At 42.0% G+C, this 17436-nt stretch overlaps 1 protein-coding gene across 6 annotated transcripts in view; it reads left to right on the top strand.

The window, feature by feature from the left end:
• Positions 1 to 17436, top strand: part of ANGPT1 (angiopoietin 1) — a 220730-nt gene that overhangs the window by 123183 nt on the left and 80111 nt on the right. For all 6 annotated transcript variants that reach the window (XM_061605061.1, XM_061605071.1, XM_061605080.1 and 3 more), the window contains exon 4: positions 13842 to 14074. In XM_061605061.1, the coding sequence (XP_061461045.1) occupies positions 13842 to 14074 (233 nt within the window). The remainder of the gene's footprint in view (positions 1 to 13841; positions 14075 to 17436) is intronic.

The following is a 17436-nucleotide window of genomic DNA, read 5'->3' as shown; positions in this document are numbered from 1 at the left end:
TACATACTGTAGCCAGCATGGGTTTTTCTCTTTCCGCAATGTTAAATTGAAAATAACCCCCATGCCATTCTGATGCTTCCCATAAACTCATTTAAAAACAAAATCTTGCAAAACTTATAGTCCTGAACTCAGAAACACTTGCTTAACAACCCTCTCAATTTTCATGGCAATACTTCTCTTCTACAAGGGTAACACTGACACTGAGGAGGAGGAGATTTTCAGAGAATTTCATGCCTAAGTCAATCATTTTAGCTTCATAGCAATTGCAGTGTTATATTGGATTCCTTTATACATATAAAGTAAAATGATTAATAGGTAGGCTATTATCCCAGTGATGGCATTTATCTGTATTTGTTGGGCAGACTAAATCTTACTATCTGTACTTTTAAAAGTCCATATATTAAGAATCCTAATTGTAATATATTTATTACAAAATCAAAGTACTGGCCCACATCCAGTTCTTAAACGCATCTGAAGTAAAAATCCCCTTTTAACTTTCAGGCATCATCTGGACTGGATTAGCAGATCTACCTTGCAAAGGAAATTGTCTGAATCAAACATTCCTTCCCTCAGGGGAGCATCTTCAGTGCCGGTTCCACGGTCTGCTTCATCACCTTTTTCCACAGTAGCTACAATTGGGAATCTTTACGTTGGTCTTTTTGCTATCTGCCTAACCTCTCCCTAAGAGTGAAGTTTATTAGCAGGACAGGGAGGGGGGTTATATATACTGTTCTGCTGATCTGTCCTGCTGGTTTACATCCTGACAAACGTAATGCACCATTTGTCGAGTGGAAAATTGATTACGGGCCTCATTTCAGATAAGTAGACTAGACAACATTATATAACATTGTGACATTTGAGTCTAGGAACTAATGGCTCTTAAATGTTGCCATCTAAAGGAATATGTCCCATAGTTTAGCCTAAAAATAACACACATTTCTTTGCACTTTTAACCTGATCTTACAGCATCCAAAGTCTTTTTCAGATAATCTGTACTTCCTACATGGATTGCAGCAATAGACCTGGACATGATCATGACTCATGAAAATCTACATGTGGCTTCCATGCTTTTCCTACATGCTTTGTATGTAGCAAATTTAGGCTATTTGAAACAGCCCTAATTCTTTCCCTTACAAAGAAATACAGAACATAGATAGAACAGATCAGAATAGCCAATTTTCTAGCAGACAAGAGAAATGTTGTGTAAATGTATACAAAGTAACCTATTATACATATTCATTGGAATGATGGGGGCATTTCACACCTTACTTTCTCTTCCAGTGTTCACTTAATTTTTTTTTAAGAGCACACTTACAAATGCAAAGTGCAGTGGCAGCTGGTGGCTCCATGTCAGTGGGGCAGTGGAATTTGCTCCATGTTTTCGTCTGAACTTTCAAGGAGCTGTCCAAAATGCTTCAGCCACTGACAAAGTATGAATGCAAGAAACCCATATTTGGAAATGAGTATATTATAGGTACACTCGTCAGAGTTAAAGGGCTGGTTGCACCACCTTGTTGAGTTGTATACTTGGTGATGAACCCAGGTTTGCTGGTGCATAATGTCTGAAATAGATCTGATGCTTAGCACCATAAATTGTATGAAACTGCCACATTAATAGTGTACATATGATGGTGATCTAATCTTTTTAGATTCCAACAACAGAAATTCTTTTGTGTGTGTTTTACATACTGGAATACATTTATGGAATATTCACAAATGGAATTAAATCATAGAATCATAGAATTGGAATTGGAGTTGGAAGGGGCCTACAAGGCCATTGAGTCCAATCCCCTGCTCAATAGTGTAATTTTCAACAACAACAACAACAAAAATTACTTTAGGGTACAATGCTATACATACTGACCTGAGAGTAAACACCACTGAAAACAATAAAGAGTTACTTTTGAGCAGACATGGATAGAATTGCACTGTTAAGTATGAAAAAGCCAATGAAAGTGCTGGTATTAAATTACAGAGTAGGTTTTGTTACGTATTAACAAAATGCCTGCTGTTGTGGGGAGGTAGAACAGGGTGGGGAGGCAGAAATGCTCCAGAATTTCATTAGATCCTCCCCATCATGGGATTCCAGTCTGGTCAGAGCATCCAGTGGTCTACAAAAGCGTCCCAGAATTCCTATAAGAATAAATTGCAACCACTCACCAGGGAGAACTTAAACAAAAGGAAGTCAGCAGAAATAAGCCTATTTTTGAGTACATAAGGCAACTGTGGGGAATCTTTGGACCCTCCAAATGTTGCTGAACTACAGCTCCCATCAGCCGCAGCAAGCATGGCCAATGGCCAGGGATGGTGAGAATTGTAGTTCAGCAACATCTGGAGAGCCAAATGTTCCCCACACCTGACACAGGGACACACTGAAGTTTTTTCATGGGGACCAGGGAATATACAGACCTTCCTTTCCACCACTCACATTTCACAAGCTATAAGTAACCTCCCTCTCCCCGAAAGCCAACATTTTGATCTAATCAAAGATTTAAAACAAACAGCATTCAAGTTTTGAGTTTGCTTTAGTGTGCCCCATAACCTCTGAGGTAAAAGGCACTGATAGTAGGTCTCAACAATAGACTCCTTTATGCTCTGTTGATATTTCTGCCTTTAACCATGGCATCGAGGTCTCCCATCTAAATATAGGTCTGTGGTTTCATTGTGAGGTTTGCTGTACAGCTAAATAAAGGAGACACGAAATTAGTGGTCTAACCACTGTTGGCTAGTGACTGCCATGTCATTGAAAATGTTACCCTTTCTAGAAGTGAATCCCACTCGGATCGCTTCTATATAGTTTTCAGTGTTGCCGTAATATGGGAAATCATACCCCAGTGGAGAGAATCGTTAAGCCAGTTCATATGCATCCCATTTCAAAATACTGATTCTGTAGTCAATGTAAAAAAAAAAACACATTTGTAAATATATTCTTGTGGGGTGGGGTTCCCCCCTAAAATAACTAGCCTTTTTATCAGCACATATTTGCACTACATGAAGCTGACATGACTTTCATAATTAAAAGATGTGTTCTTGCTAAAGCAGTAAAACATCTGTAGACTTACTTATTCCACGACCACCCAACCAGGGAAGTTATAAACACCACCATTTCTCTCCTTTCTTGACATAGGCAGCATTGCCACTAACAGAGCTCAGTGAAACAGTCTCATTACTAGGAATTAATTTACTGTTATGTAAAAATGTGTGTGGGAGGTAACAAACAAGACAGCAATGCGCATTGCGGAAATCAGCTTATGTGCGTACATATATGCCCACCCTCCCCAACACCCACCCACAAGAAAGCTTTACATTATGAATACCTTTGTATGACACAGATGACAACTACACCTGCAAGTTGTTTTGTGAGTATTCTTTTTTTTTTAAGTACTTCTTTCTGGGCCCCCATAGTTGTGGAGATAAGCTTGGAAACATGGTGCAATCACTCCACTCCAAAAGAGTTCAGTGTCGGAGCACCTGCTTTCCAAGATCCCAGCTTCGATCCTTGGCACTTGCATGCCACTATCAGGGGAGACTGGAGGCAAAAGTGAGCAGCAGAATGACTCTTACCTTTATACGGTTAGGCTACATCTAGCCATGCAAAACTCCATGGTTTCTACATGCAGAGGCACACATCTCCCATTCAGGCAAGCAAAAGACATTATTGCACTTGAGACACATATTCTAGCCAGGCAAAAGATCTTGAGAGTGTGGGGGAGGGCTAATGGAGGGGTGTCATGAGGAGGAGGAAGTTTGGCCAGGCCAAGGGAGAGTCTCAAGGGCTAGATAGAGCTTTCTGGAAGGCCACATTCAGCCCCGGGTATTGAGGTACTCAACAGCTGCAGGGAATCCTCTCTGTGAAGGGGTATTGAGGCCCAGTCAGGATTCCTCATGCAGAGGATATCTGTGTTCAGAGTGAATGCAGCCATTCTTCTCATTTCTCTAAATTTTGCAGGACAATTCTCCAAGTAATGTGTACAAAAATGCATATACTAGGATAAAGTGGGCATAGATTAGTGAAAGTAATATACAAAAATACCTTATATTAGGAGGAAACATTGCTTGCAGAAATGTGTTTAGCAGGCAGAGTTGCATACAAAAGTGTGTATATGAGGAGACATTTGCACTAAAATGCTTATGAACTTTCATGAGGATTTCTTCTTTAAAAAAATCATAAACTAATGTGGAAATGTGGAGAATGTAACACTGGAAAAAGAGCAACAGAAAGAAACCAAAACTGACAGATTCATCCATCCCTAGTTATAGTGAGAGGTTGGCAGAGGCTGTCAAGAATGCAGAGCTCCACCTTTCTGAGTCTTCAAATTCTTTGGGGATTTTCTAGTTTTCTAAAGATATTTTTTCTTGAAAAAAAATTCTTCAAAATTTTCCAGTCTGAGAAGAGTGTTGGAAATCTCGCCCAACATGAGGAAGGAAGGAGAGAGGGCAACTTCTAGTCAGACTAACTTCAGAAACTAAAGATATATTAGTTAATATATATTATATATATCTGCATATTATACACCTGATCATTTTAATCTGCAATGCCAGGGATTGAACCAGACATCATCTGTATGCCAATTGTGTTCTCTACCCATGAGAAATTGTCTCTCTCTGATTACTTTTTTGGGATTACTTGTATTCGTAGTGGCTGGAGAGAGGAGCTGGACTTTGCAAATACAAGAGTATTGAGTATTCCTATGTATTAATAGGGAAATTGTTTTATTAATATTTTCTTTATTAAATTTATATCATGCCCTTCCTGCCAAGGGAGCCCAGGGTGGCAAACATCAAAATGTTAAAAGTACAATTAATTGTGATATACAGAGTCACCAAGCCCTGATTCATCATACCGGAGAGCCACTGCTAGTAGTCTTTGCTGGGCTCAGAGCCGACCCTACTATAAGGCAGAGTGAGGCAGACAGCACACTTTAGGCACTAGTTATTTAATTTATTATTATTGCATGATGTGCAACTAAGTCAAATTCAAAGTAGAGCCACTGAAATCAATAGACTTGAGTTAGTCATGATTCAAATATGATTTCCCTGTCCTCCTGATAAAGGTCATCCATCAGGGCAACCAAGGCTTATTTAGTCCCATAACCAGGCCTGAACCCAGATTGGAATGGGTCAAGATATTACCACCACCCCATTTCCCTCCATCAGTTGGAGGGATAACTTATGCAGTGGGGAGCCTGATGTACACATGCAGCCTCTCCTGTAATTCAGGCCCCATCTGCACTATACATTTAAAGCAGTATCATGCCACTTTAACAGTCATGGCTTCCCCCAAAAATCCTGGGAACTTTAGTTTGTTAAGGGTGCTGAGAGTTGTTAGGAGACCCCTTATTCCTTTCACAGAGCTATCCCCAGAGTGGTTTAACCAACAACCTGTAGTTCTGTGAGGAGAATAGGGGTCTCCTAACAACTCAACTGTGATTTTGGTTGCCCCATGATTGCACTAGGAGCTGACAGGAGTAGAACATCTCTCCACTTCAGAAGTTATCCCTTCAGGTCATGGAGGGCAGCAGTGGTGACAGAGCAAAGCTAACACACTCACCCATAAATTCCCTCATTATATGAGCGATTAGAATGGCGGAAATCATAGAGTAGGGAAAGGGGTATGAATCAAATTCTCATCATATGGAGGATCCCCAGTAAAATTCTCATCATGTGGAGGACTCCCAGTATTTGGCTGTAGTGTAGAAGGAGTGGGGACACCTTTTTGAGCCCAAGACCACATTCCCTTGTGGACAACCTTCTGGGGGAGAGGAACATTCCAGTGGTGGGTGGGGCCAGAGAGAAAAGTGGGTGGAGGTATGGATGTGACTCTTCCCTTTGTATAGTAGGCTACATTTGCACCACACAAAAGCCAGAGGGTTCTATACATGCATACACACACACACACGTCCCTCCATCTGGGCGTTTTAACAGTTTAAGGACATCGTCCAATCAGGCAAAAATACTGGAGAACACCCTTTATTTCACTGTGAAAAATACATTTGAAACACACACAAGCCAACTTCACTGAAGGAAATTCTGGCAGAGTGAACTATCATGTTAGCATGCTCCTAATTTCCCCTTTGGAAAAAATAATTGTGTTCTTTATCTGGATTACCTCTCCTGTGTCAGTTGTCACTTCCCTGTTCTCTAAAGACACTATGTACCTCATATAACCCTATGATCTGAGAACAGTTAGGATGCCATATTTCTTCTGACACCTCATAGAGGAATTAAATAGATTTGGAGAAATTGATATTTCTTAACTTAAAATGTCCTTGGCCCCGAGTGTAGTTGTAGGCTGTGGGGGAGGGGGATGCATGAGGATCTGGGTATCACTCTCATTTAGAAAGAGAGATGAGATCTTACATCATCTTGCTTTTTCTAAACACATATTTAATATATTCCTCTATGCAGTTGATCTTATCTCGTTTTAAAATCTTAATCACAATAAAATGTGCGGGTGTTTTATTTTTATTTTCCATACAGCCATAGTCAGTCTAGTCGTCTTTACGCTTCAGCCAAATATTAGTTTTCAAATGGGAAACCATCCATATTACAACCATAGTATTTTTCCAGGTGTCAAGATTTGGCCACGTCTGTGGGCAGTATTATCCAGAAACAGGTCTGTGTTATGTTGCTCCTGACTGAGGGCCTCTGATGGTGATTTTAGGGGCTTGCTGGCCTTTTTGAAACTCCTTTTTGCTTCTCTTGCAGTTTCTCAGATGTTTTTCTCCAAGAGGGAACTCCAGATTTGTCTTGAACATAAGAACATAAGAAGAGCCTGCTGGATCAGGCCAGTGGCCCATCTAGTCCAGCATCCTGTTCTCACAGTGGCCTACCAGGTGCCTGGGGGAAGCCCGCAAGCAGGACCCGAGTGCAAGAACACTCTCCCCTCCTGAGGCTTCCGGCAACTGGTTTTCAGAAGCATGCTGCCTCTGACTAGGGTGGCAGAGCACAGCCATCATGGCTAGTAGCCATTGATAGCCCTGTCCTCCATGAATTTGTCTAATCTTCTTTTAAAGCCATCCAAGCTGGTGGCCATTACTGCATCTTGTGGGAGCAAATTCCATAGTTTAACTATGCGCTGAGTAAAGAAGTACTTCCTTTTGTCTGTCCTGAATCTTCCAACATTCAGCTTCTTTGAATGTCCACGAGTTCTAGTATTATGAGAGAGGGAGAAGAACTTTTCTCTATCCACTTTCTCAATGCCATGCATAATTTTATACACTTCTATCATGTCTCCTCTGACCCGCCTTTTCTCTAAACTAAAAAGCCCCAAATGCTGCAACCTTTCCTCGTAAGGGAGTCGCTCCATCCCCTTGATCATTCTGGTTGCCCTCTTCTGAACCTTTTCCAACTCTATAATATCCTTTCTGAGATGAGGTGACCAGAACTGTACACAGTATTCCAAATGCGGCCGCACCATAGATTTATACAACGGCATTATGATATCGGCTGTTTTATTTTCAATACCTTTCCTAATTATTGCTAGCATGGAATTTGCCTTTTTCACAGCTGCCACACACTGGGTCGACATTTTCATCGTGCTGTCCACCACAACCCCGAGGTCTCTCTCCTGGTCGGTCACCGCCAGTTCAGACCCCATGAGCGTATATGTGAAATTAAGATTTTTTGCTCCAATATGCATAATTTTACACTTGTTTATATTGAATTGCATTTGCCATTTTTCTGCCCATTCACTCAGTTTGGAGAGGTCTTTTTGGAGCTCTTCGCAATCCCTTTTTGTTTTAACAACCCTGAACAATTTAGTGTCGTCAGCAAACTTGGCCACTTCACTGCTCACTCCTAATTCTAGGTCATTAATGAACAAGTTGAAAAGTACAGGTCCCAATACCGATCCTTGAGGGACTCCACTTTCTACAGCCCTCCATTGGGAGAACTGTCCGTTTATTCCTACTCTCTGCTTTCTGCTTCTTAACCAATTCCTTATCCACAAGAGGACCTCTCCTCTTATTCCATGACTGCTAAGCTTCCTCAGAAGCCTTTGGTGAGGTACCTTGTCAAACGCTTTTTGAAAGTCTAAGTACACTATGTCCACTGGATCACCTCTATCTATATGCTTGTTGACACTCTCAAAGAATTCTAATAGGTTACTGAGACAGGACTTTCCCTTGCAGAAGCCATGCTGGCTCTGCTTCAGCAAGGCTTGTTCTTCTATGTGCTTAGTTAATCTAGCTTTAATCATACTTTCTACCAGTTTTCCAGGGACAGAAGTTAAGCTAACTGGCCTGTAATTTCCGGGATCCCCTCTGGATCCCTTTTTGAAGATTGGCGTTACATTTGCCACTTTTCAGTCCTCAGGCACGGAGGAGGACCCGAGGGACAAGTTACATATTTTAGTTAGCAGATCAGCAATTTCACATTTGAGTTCTTTGAGAACTCTCGGGTGGATGCCATCCGGGCCCGGTGATTTGTCAGTTTTTATATTGTCCATTAAGCTTAGAACTTCCTCTCTCGTTACCACTATTTGTCTCAGTTCCTCAGAATCCCTTCCTGCAAATGTTAGTTCAGGTTCAGGTATCTGCCCTATATCTTCCACTGTGAAGACAGATGCAAAGAATTCATTTAGCTTCTCTGCAATCTCCTTATCGTTCTTTAGTACACCTTTGACTCCCTTATCATCCAAGGGTCCAATTGTCTCCCTAGATGGTCTCCTGCTTTGAATGTATTTATAGAATTTTTTGTTGTTGGTTTTTATGTTCTTAGCAATGTGCTCCTCAAATTCTTTTTTAGCATCCCTTATTGTCTTCTTGCATTTCTTTTGCCAGAGTTTGTGTTCTTTTTTATTTTCTTCATTTGGACAAGACTTCCATTTTCTGAAGGAAGACTTTTTGCCTCTAAGAGCTTCCTTGACTTTGCTCGTTAACCATGCTGGCATCTTCTTGGCCCTGGCGGTACCTTTTCTGATCTGCGGTATGCACTCCAGTTGAGCTTCTAATATAGTGTTTTTAAACAACTTCCAAGCATTTTCGAGTGATGTGACCCTCTGGACTTTGTTTTTCAGCTTTCTTTTTACCAATCCCCTGATTTTTGTGAAGTTTCCTCTTTTGAAGTCAAATGTGACCGTGTTGGATTTTCGTGGCAATTGGCCAGTTACATGTATGTTTAATTTAATAGCACTGTGGTCACTGCTCCCAGTCGGTTCAACAACATTTACATCTCGCACCAGGTCCCGGTCCCCACTGAGGATTAAGTCCAGGGTTGCCGTCCCTCTGGTCGGTTCCATGACCAACTGATCTAGGGAATAGTCATTTAGAATATCTAGAAACTTTGCTTCTTTGTCATGACTGGAACACATATGCAGCCAGTCTATGTCGGTAGTTGAAGTCACCCATTACTACCACATTTCCTAGTTTGGATGCTTCCTCAATTTCATATCTCATCTCAAGGTCTCCCTGAGCATTTTGATCAGGGGGATGATAGATCGTTCCCAGTATTAAGTCCCTCCTGGGGCACGGTATCACCACCCACAACGATTCTGTGGAGGAGTCTGCCTCTTTTGGGGTTTCGAGCTTGCTGGATTCAATGCCTTCTTTCACGTATAGAGCGACTCCGCCACCAATACGTCCTTCCCTGTCCTTCCGATATAGTTTATATCCAGGAATAACCGTATCCCACTGGTTTTCTCCATTCCACCAGGTCTCGGTTATGCTCACTATATCAATGCTCTTCTCTAAGACCAAGCACTCCAGTTCTCCCATCTTGGTTCGGAGGCTCCTAGCATTAGCGTACAAGCACTTGTAAGCAGTGTCTCTCTTCAAGTGTCTTTGGCACTTGTGGTTAGGCCTGTGGTAATTTTGCTCTTCTGAATTGATATCCTGTGCCCCTGCTCTCACAATGCCTACTTCTAGGCCTACCCCTTTTAAAACTTCATCATTTCTTTGGTTTTTATCCCAGGGGGGAGGTTTATTCCGAACCGGACCTTTCTCAGCTCCTGTCGGGTTTCCCCCCTCAGTCAGTTTAAAAGCTGCTCTGCTACCTTTTTAATGTTAAGTGCCAGCAGTCTGGTTCCATTCTGGTTCAAGTGGAGCCCGTCCCTTTTGTACAGGCCCGGCTTGTCCCAAAATGTTCCCCAGTGCCTAACAAATCCGAACCCTTCCACCCGACACCATCATCTCGTCCACGCATTGAGACTGCGAAGCTGGGCCTGTCTGGCTGGGCCTGCGCGTGGAACCGGTAGCATTTCAGAGAAAGCCACCTTGGAGGTCCTGGCTTTCAGCATCCTACCTAGCAACCTAAATTTTGCTTCCAGGACCTCACGGCTGCATTTCCCCATGTCGTTAGTGCCAACGTGCACCACGACCACTGACTCCTTCCCAGCACTGTCTATCTAAACGACGGGTGATATCCGCAACCTTCGCACCAGGCAGGCAAAACACCTTGCGGTCTACACGCCCATCACACACCCCACTGTCTATGTTCCTAATGATCGAATCACCCACTACAAGGATCCCTCCACCCCCTGGAGATATATCCTCGGCACGAGAGGATAGCTGCTCATCCCCCAAGGAATGGGTCCCTTCTAAGGGATCGTTTCCCTCTTCCTCAGATGGATGCTCTCCTTCCCCGAGACCATCGTTCTCCATGATACCAGGAGAGCTATCATCATTGGAGTGGGACACAGCTATAACGTCCCTGAAGGCCTCCTCCACACACCTCTCTGCCTCTCTCAGCTTTTCCAGGTCCGCCACCTTGGCCTCAAGGAAATGAAGTCGTTCCCGGAGAGCCAGGAGCTCATTGCACCGAGAGCATACCCATGACTTCTGTCCAACTGGCAGATAGTCGTACATGCTGCAGGCGGTGCAAAACACTGGAAAGCCCCCACACCCCTGCTGGCTTCTTACCTGCATAGTTTTGTTTAAGGTTTATTACGTCAATGGGTTGGAGACTGCGGTTTAGTTGAGGTCAGGGAACAGACGGGCAGAGTGGGGGGCCCTGGCCTCCTCGCCCTGCTGCCGAACTCGCCTTGACGCTTTGTCAGCTGGGGCCTTGACGCTTCGTCAGCTGGGGCTCCCTCTAGCTCGTGGAGCAGGCTCCCTCGCTAGGGTGCTCTGACTTTATATGTGTGGCTGGTTCCTCCCAGCTACTGCTGCCAGCCAATGATGTGTTACTTGAGGGTGATGGCTATCAGCTGGGGCTTAACTCTTTAGTATTCTCTCAGGCTTCCTTCCTTCCTGAGCGAGGGGCTGGGCTGTTTAAGCTTTTGGCTGCTTTTAATCTAATCAAGGGGCTGCGCCTTCCAGGCAAGTCTTTTGTGTTTGTTGTTTTCCCACCTAGAACAGCCTGACCTTTCTTTAACCTAGGGAAACAGAGCTTGTGGTTGTGTTTCAGGAAGGCTGAAGCTGCCCTTTTTAGCAAGGACTGAGCTGACTCTCTCCCTGTATGTGTCGGTGGAGTTTCCTTTTCCCCCTTCTCTCCGACTGGAATTTAGCCTTGTTTACAGTGTCCCCTGAAGCTTTCCTGCTAGGGTGGTGTTGAAAACTTATTTATTTATTTATTTATTTATTTATTTTATTACATTTTTAGACCGCCCTATAGCAATAAGCTCCCAGGGCGGTGTACAGCATGATAAAACAGGTTAAAATACAAAAACACAATAAAACATAATTAAAAATTTTCAATTTTAAATTCAAATTTTAAAATTTTTAAAATGCCTGGGCGAAGAGGTAGGTCTTTACCTGGCGCCGAAAAGATAGCAAAGAAGGCGCCAGGCGTATCTCATCAGGGAGGGCGTTCCATAGTTCGGGGACCACCACTGAGAAAACTACTTTTTATGGGCTTCCTTCTCCTAGGATCTGTCTCCTAAGATATAGGTTCTTTCAGGATTTGGCTCCTAGCTCAGGGTGACCTTGGGCTGCCCTTATTACTTATTGCTCTGTGCTGTTTTACTTCAATTAAATAATGGAATAAATGGGAGCTACTTACCCTCTTTTCGCTCTGCTGCTTAACTCGCCTTGACGCTTCGTCAGCTGGGGCTCCCTCTAGCTCGTGTAGCAGTGAAATTTCACTTTACATGAAACGTGGTGCCATATTTAAGTGCAGGCACACCAGATGTGTTCGGATGTGATGATAAACTGTGGTTTATCATTAAAGGAATGAGTGTAGGTGAGCCTTGGACTTGTGTGGTTCTCCTTCCCCATTCTTAACTATCTTAACTATGATTTATTGGAACAAGCTAGCTTCACAAAAACAGTTTGAAATTGGCTTGTTTCATATCTTCTCTTCATGGCTGTGTCGGAGGACAGAGGATGGGACAGCATGCAAGCCTGAATCTCTCCTAGGCTCATTCCTACAATGATAAACCATAGTTTCTTATCGCAACACAACATAGCCACTGAGAAATTTTGCTAGTTTTTTCCCACCCCTCAAAACTACTCACAAAGAATGATGGCTAAAGTCTGGAATGTATGATCATGAAAAAGCTGAAATGTCACCTTTGTAAGGTTAAAATGCAGAAGAACTGCTCTTTTCTAGAAACATGGCTCTTTATCTTTATAAATAATAATTACCCACTGGGGAAAGTGGAGGTTCTCCAGTACTATAAATGCATTTTCTTGTACTGATAGTCAAGGGAGAGCATATGTTCTTCAAAGTCCCTTTGGCTGAAAATCCATGTGATATTTCCTGTTTTCTTTGTGTTTCTGTTAAATCTTTACTTTCTATGGTCTCTGTTAATTTTTTATCAATGAGTTCTGCCAGGTGAGTTCAATGAGCTGAACTGTTAAATTTCAGTTTGCATTCATTGCTTTGTTGTTTCTATTTATATCACAGATTCCATTACCCAAACACACACACACACACACACACATACACATGTGCACGTGTTTTAATAGCCATTGTTATGGCCAGTTGACAGCATACCCCAAAGGAAAATTATGTTTTATAATATATTCTTATTTATTATATTTCAGAATTTATGCTCCACTTTTCTAAGACATCCACGAAGCAAACACTGGAGAAACAAGCAGGAGTGCAGGCCTGACTTTTATGCTATAGCAAGGCCCATAGGCCTTCCTGCTCTAGTCCAGGAATGCCACAAATCCCAGCTGCCTTGGGCCACTGGTTGACCACCAGTGCACTAGAATTTGATCACTCTCTGTTGGTTTGGACATCCAGTGGAATTTCATTCCTTCTTCTTGAATCCTTTTTTTGTAGAATGGAGCTTGGTTCACTTGCTAGAGCCTTCTGGAGCTCTTTGCCCTGAAGATACCTTTCTGTAATGCATCACCTTATCTTTGTGTAGGTCAATTTCCATGGGTAGATCTGTGGGAAGGCACCCTTCCAGAGACGGGTTGGTTCTCAAAGGCTTTTTGGTCCCTTTCACATACTTAAACTGCAGCCTCTTCTCCCCATTGCTCAGTTCCCCACCCAGCTGTCCACATGTAGTAAAAGGAACAAACACATTTATTTATTTATTTATCTATTTATTTATCTATTTATTTATTTATCTATTTATTTATTACATTTGTATACCGCCCCATAGCTGAAGCTCTCTGGGCAGTTTACAACAATTAAAACATTAAAAACAAATATACAAATTTAAAACACATGTTTTAAAAAACAATTTAAAAACACATGCTAAAATATCTGGGAGAAAAGGAAAGTCTTAACCTGGCGCTGAAAAGATAACAGTATTGGCACTAGGCACACCTCATCAGGGAGATCATTCCATAATTTGGGGGCCACCACAGAGAAGGCCCTCTCCCTTGTTGCCGTCCTCCGAGCTTCCCTCGCAGTAGGCACCTGGATATTGAGCGTAATGTATGGGTGGGTTCGTGTCAGGAGAGGCGTTCCATCAGGTACTGATGTCTTGCTTTCCCTCCTAGTTTATTGGAACACAAAATCCTTGAAATGGAAGAAAGACATAAAGGGGAGCTGGATACTTTGAAGGAGGAAAAAGAGAACCTGCAAGGCTTAGTTTCACGTCAAACCTACATAATCCAAGAACTGGAGAGGCAGCTGAGTAAAGCAACCACCAATAACAGTATTCTGCAAAAACAGCAGTTGGAGCTGATGGACACCGTTCATAACTTAATCAGCATTTGTTCTAAAGAAGGAGGTAAGACTGTGATCGCTTGAACAATTAATTCGGGGATGATTATGAATTTCTCCCCAGAATGTCTCTACTGCAAGGACTGCCGTCTTATTAATTCAAGTTTGGCTTGTATTGGGGATGTGCTAGAATTCTGCCTAATTCAGATTGGATGCTGAATTTTCCATTTATTTGCTTATTCGCTATCATTGCAGATCAGATTTTTATGTAGTGATTTTCCATGGCTATTTTCAGAAACAGATTTTTTTTAAAAAAAAACTTGTCTAAGTTATTGCTATATTTTTAATCAACATTTACTTTAATTTATTAACATTTCCTTTAAAAATATTGATATTTGCTTTAAAAATATTGATATTTCCTTTTAAAATATCCATAGCAATATTTTTTCCAAGAGGGGGGGAATAGATTGGTCAAAGCAGTGGCTTGCAGACAAAGAACGAACTCAAATCAATACCTGTCTGTCCTGTTGACGGAATGCTTTTGAACTGATACAGGCCAATGGATGCCATCCCTAGCTTGTTTTCTATTAACAGGTTTTTCTGAGGATAAAGCTATGGTTGCATTCAATGTAACACTAAATTGCTAGTTCCATCAGTGTGAGGATTTCTCACAGCACAATGTGTTCTCCCCACACACATACACACACAAAAAAAAGCAATTAAAAATAGTTCCAATACGTATGAAGACTGGGATAAAGTTCTCCACTTAAAAGATTTGTTGAAAAAGGAAGGTCTTCAGTAGGTGTCGAAGAGACATACAGAGATGGTGCCTGTTTCATATGTAACGTAATATGTATTTTACCCTCCAAACAATTCCATGAGGACACAGACAGTGAGAATCATGGCTGAGCTGGCACTTGTGTACTGCCTTGCCAAAGGTGAACTCATAGGCGGGTAGGGAGATAGGAGGTCTAGTTAGCAGAGTGGGGTGCTGGAGAGACTCTGGATTGACAAAATACAATACCAGGGTTCACAGTCCTGGATGGTACACGTAGCTGATTGCTACATGCACACACAGGCAGAATGCAGACATACACCCAGGTTCTAGGTAGTACAGACAGTTGAACACTGGAATCACAGATAGATCACTGAGAGACATTACAGTGAGGAATGATAACATGTTTGATCATAACGAAGTCCCAATTCCAGCTGAGCCCTTTATCTCTCTCTAGGTTCTGACTACCTCTCTCAGGTCCCACCCCTTTTCTGAGCAGTTGAGATCATGAAAAGACCAACCTGCAGACCTGGGACGAATCACGCAATTGCCTTTCTGTTTATTCCCCCATGGTCTCTGTATAATTCCTTATGGTCTCTGATGTGGAGGGGCCTGGTGGCACAAGAGGAGCAAGCTCTGGGGATCCTGATGACTTAGGTGCAATTGTAGCTAGTTCATATATCACAGTGTTTGCCTTTAAGAAAGTTTTTACTCTGATTAACTGAACTTTGAATGGAACTGTATAGTCTTAGCAATGTGTAGGATCAACAATCTTAGTAATAAGTCCATGTCTTTGATCACTATTGAACAGCCAAGACTGCAATCAGGAAAAGTCCATTTTAGGTTAATATAACAACAATATTTGACAGATATCTGAAACTTAACAAAGCACTACATCCTCCATTATATCAGCATGTGATTAGAACTGCCAGAAAATGTTGAAATGTGCTAGTATCGAGATAAGCACCCTTTGATTAATAATAGGATTGGTTAATTTTTCACTGGAACCAGTTAACCACTATGCTTTGAATTTCTTATTCATTGTGTCAGATCTTACTGATTACTGAGTAAATCAAAATTAATTTTGCTTGACACAGACTTTTCTCAACATCCTCCGATATATAATACAGCAGTATTATCAGGGGTTCAAAAACAGCTAAACTAGCATTTGACAACCATAGTACTTTGATCGAAAGAAAGTTAATGCTTGACTGTGATGCCTTAGGTAAGCAGATTCAGAATCTATTCACATGAACTCTGTGGAGCATGGTAGATGCGGGTCAATACTGTGAGTGCAAGCATCCAGCACAGTTTCTTGTGTGCATCGACTCCTGCCTGCAAACTTCAGCTTTTCTCACTCCATCTAAACATTTATTATGGCATGTCAATAGCTGAATTCCTCACTGACAACGAGACTGGCATTCACAGGATTGTCACTAGTACTCTGGCAACTAGGATTTCAAGGAGTGAGAAAAGCCCTTGAAGAAAGTAGTTGTCTATTTAAAAATATCCCATGTATGTTGGCAACCCTGTTTCTGTGCCGTGTTAGGTTTTTCTTCTTCATTTAGTGGACCCTGCCAATCAGAGAATCTCATATTGAATGTGATGGCATCATGGCACCATTTAGTAAACTGGATTTGAGTGTCTGAAAATGATCACATACATTTAAAGCACTGTTATACTACTTTCACAATCATAGAGAATCCTGGGAGCTGTAGTTTGTTAAGTGTGCTGGGAACTGTGGCTCTGTCAGCACCCTTAACAATGACAGTTCCCAGAGTTCTCCATGACTGTTTAAGTGGAATAATAATGTATGCTTTAAATGTATGATGTTGATGTGACCAATGTCATTGGAGGCAAATTGCCTCATTTGAAATGGGAGGTAAGAATGAATATGTCCTCATTGACAAGGCAACCAGACTTGCCACATTGTGCTACTACATGGTATGACTTTTGTTCTAATCCAACTCCAGGCATGCATGCTTATAGAATCATAGAATAGTGGGCCTATAAGGCCATCAAGTCCAACCCCCTGCTCAGTGCAGGAATCCAAATCATTATATATGACTTGATGTGGTGCAACATGGATGGGGATGCACATTCAAATGCACATCCCATTGAAAATAATATGTGGGTTCAAAACATCTGGATGCATTACTTTCAATGCTAGGTGCATCCATTCTACTGCAACTAGTGAACTACGCACAATTTATTTGGAGTAAGGGAGGGTAAGCCAGGTCCCCTCTGCAGTGGAAACATGTTCTCTGTTCACTTGCTTCTTTTGCAAAAACTTTTTCAAAGGAATGTGAAAAGGGGGACATTTTTCATGGAGGTAGATATAGTCACAAAAAGACCCCCACCCACTCTGGTTCTTGCTCAGTGCCAATGGTTCATGTGCTTTTTCTGTGATATACTCATTGACTGTAGAAAGGATCCATTGATCCTCTGCTCCTACTCAGGTGCCTCTTGTGGACTCCCCATAGGCATCCAGTTTGCCACTGAGGTCAGCATGTTGGATTAGATGGGAATTTGATCTGAGCCAGCAGGACTGTTCCTGTATTTTTATGCATGCATTTATTCAGCACCAAACCTTTGCTACATGCTGATCAGAATACACAGATGTTGTTGTTATGTGCCTTCAAGTCGATTACAAC

This window comes from Rhineura floridana, chromosome 1, assembly GCF_030035675.1.
Source record: "Rhineura floridana isolate rRhiFlo1 chromosome 1, rRhiFlo1.hap2, whole genome shotgun sequence".
Lineage (NCBI taxonomy): Eukaryota > Metazoa > Chordata > Lepidosauria > Squamata > Rhineuridae > Rhineura > Rhineura floridana.
This window is presented reverse-complemented; position numbering and strand designations above follow the sequence as displayed.